The 3,056-nt window shown below is 44.5% G+C and overlaps 1 protein-coding gene across 1 annotated transcript; it reads left to right on the forward strand.

Annotated features, from left to right (window-relative positions):
- Positions 1–97: 97 nt before the first annotated feature.
- On the forward strand, positions 98–2,150 carry LOC119193627 (dnaJ protein homolog 1-like). The gene is made up of 2 exons (XM_037447265.1): positions 98–937; positions 1,297–2,150. The coding sequence occupies exons 1-2, from the start codon at positions 110–112 to the stop codon at positions 1,528–1,530; spliced, it is 1,062 nt and encodes a 353-aa protein (XP_037303162.1). The 5' UTR covers positions 98–109; the 3' UTR covers positions 1,531–2,150.
- Positions 2,151–3,056: the final 906 nt, after the last annotated feature.

The following is a 3,056-nucleotide window of genomic DNA, read 5'->3' on the forward strand; positions in this document are numbered from 1 at the left end:
GACTTGCCAAAAATTCGCATTTTATTTAGCGCTCATGATCGTGCATCACCAAAAAGGTGTCAGTCGTTCGGAGGTTAACGGGAGATTTTCTTTTGTTACAGGATTCAAAATGGGCAAAGACTATTACAAAATATTAGGTCTATCAAAAGGTGCGTCTGATGACGACATAAAAAAGGCATACAGAAAGTTGGCACTAAAATACCATCCGGATAAGAACAAGGCTCCCGGTGCCGAGGAGAGATTTAAGGAGGTCGCAGAGGCGTATGAAGTGCTCTCTGATAAGAAGAAAAGGGAGATCTACGATGCGCATGGTGAGGAGGGCCTGAAGGGTGGAATGGGCAGCCACAACGGTCCAGGAGGCGGCCAGTCCTTCTCATACACATTCCATGGAGACCCGAGGGCGACATTCGCACAGTTCTTCGGCTCTGCGAGTCCGTTCCAAGCGTTCTTCGATCTGAACGGCGGCGGTGGCGGCACGACGATGTTCTTCGACCGCGACATGGACGTAGATATGGATCCGTTCGCGAACATGGGCATGGGACAGGCGCGGCCAGGCGGCCCCGGCGGCGCATTCCGAAGCCACAGTTTCAACTTCCATGGCTCGCCAAGCAGGAAGGAGAAGACGCAAGACCCGCCCATCGAACACGATCTATACGTGTCGCTCGAAGACATCGCGCGCGGATGCGTTAAGAAAATGAAGATCTCTCGCCGCGTCATTCAACCCGACGGCACTTCGAAAAAGGAGGACAAAGTGCTGACGATACACGTGAAACCCGGCTGGAAGGCAGGCACGAAGATAACGTTCCAGAAGGAGGGCGACCAGGGCCGCAACAAGATCCCCGCGGACATCGTGTTCATCATCCGGGACAAGTCGCACCCCCTGTTCAAACGAGAAGGCAGCGACGTCAGATACACGGCAAAGATATCGCTCAAACAGGTAAGCCCCCATCACCTATTGTCACTCAAGTTAGTGAAAGTAGTTGTAAAACATTGTGTAAACTAACCATAACAGGTTGAAACAATGGACCATTCTAGAACAAGAGCATGTTTCTGTTGATGACTGGTTTTGTTCATAATGGAACAAGTGTTTGCAATTTGCAGATAAATTTATTACATTAAATGTTGCAGTTGAGTGGTTGGTAATGTGGGACATTCCCAATCTGTTTGCATTCTTGCCACATGTTGTATAAATAATATTGATAAGGTTACTATGTGCCTAGATCGGTCAACAGTTGACACTAGGCTGTTAAATGGTGTGAGTCATATGTCGCTGACTCAAACTTTCCTTTGTTGCAGGCACTCTGCGGAACCATCATTGAAGTACCAACCATGTCTGGTGAGAAGTTAACAGTAAATCTGCAAGGTGAAGTGGTGAAGCCCCACACAGTGAAGCGATTCCCAGGGTATGGCCTGCCGTTCCCTAAGGAACCCACGAGGAAAGGGGACTTACTTGTTGCCTTCGACATCAAGTTCCCAGACCGTCTGTCATCAGGAGTCAAGGAAATACTTATGGACACATTACCCAACTAGAATTAATAGTGAATATCTCATTGGACCAGATTTAAGTATATAATGATGATGGTTCTGACTGCCTCGGCTAGAAAAGCTAATGAACAGAAGTTGACCCGAACAGTGCTGATAGGAACTTCAGCATGTTGTGCCTGTTTGACAAAGGAGTAAATGATTTAAAAGTTTGGACATGTCAGAACGCCAGTTTTATATGCTCAAACCTAGTGATGGGACATTTCTACCCGATCATGTAGGAACTTTACTCATGTTGCTGCCTAAGTATTAGCTGTGTTATTACAACCGAGTGAATGTTGGACTTATAATTTTGTGGTCTTCGTGCGTTCTAGTACGGTGGACTCGTGCGAGTGTTGTGTGATTAATTTAATTTAATTAAGTTGTACATATTTTTTACCACATGTAAATAATGGCTCGGCAGCAATTGTAAGTTTTAAGTTTTACGAAACTTGGAATTGACAATTGCGCGTGTGATGCCGACGAAATGGTGTTTCGATAATGCGTTTCGCAGGCGCATTGTTGGGATTGTTTCGCCGGTTTATGTAGGACGTAGTGACAGTGAAAGTGGCCGGCTTATCACTTATAATTGCTGTTAAATGACTAATAAACAAACATACAATTAGCTATGTACGTGTTTTATTGTACCGCTCATCTTACATAATGTGGGTAAGTCTGGTCGCGGGCAGGCGGCCCACGTGAAACTATTTTAGCGAGTGCGGCGTGCAGTGGCGAGTGGCGACCGCCGCGCACGTGCCTGGAACCGCCCTGGAATGGATACTGACCGCCGCTCACACGTGACCTGACATAACTCACTACCAACATGCCAATGCGCTGATCTTTGTTTCATCTACATGTATATTTGAACATACCTCAGCCACCTTGGCCTCGTGTCATGGTGATTTGTGGATTTTAGTTCTATTTTTAGTGGACTCGTGTAAACAAACCTATTAATTCCTGGCTTACATTAATATCTTCAGTAAACGTAGCACAAATCCCAAGCGTGATTGGTTTGAGTCTTGAAACAATGTAAATGTAGGGTAGGTACACATTTTGCTACACATACTTAATTTTCGAACATAGTAAAATTATACGACTTTTACATGTAATTAGGTTTAATTAATACATCAGTTTACGCTATATTCATTGCTTTACCTTTCTTACAATAATTTCCAGTGACGTCACTCGCCTAAGGAGAATAGGCGTGGTCCGAACACATTCGAGTAATTAATGACTGTCATGAAATTATTGTGGAAAACGAAGGAACTTGTATTTACGCGTTACAAGAGCATTGTGTTAACAGCTGTGCGGAGACGAAACGGCAATCTGTTGACATGGCCACCACGACGAACCTTGATGGCAGCTAGTGGTGCGCAGAGCCATACAAACAGCGATAATATTTCTGAGATTTAATACTTTGTAATATTAAAGCAAATAGGTATTGATTTTCCTGTAAATCCCCCACTTAGCGCTACCGTATTGTGGTTTTATTATACCTTTGCATGGTTACTTAATATTTTCGTATTCAGATATTG

This window comes from Manduca sexta, unplaced genomic scaffold (genome assembly GCF_014839805.1).
Source record: "Manduca sexta isolate Smith_Timp_Sample1 unplaced genomic scaffold, JHU_Msex_v1.0 HiC_scaffold_805, whole genome shotgun sequence".
Classification (NCBI taxonomy): domain Eukaryota; kingdom Metazoa; phylum Arthropoda; class Insecta; order Lepidoptera; family Sphingidae; genus Manduca; species Manduca sexta.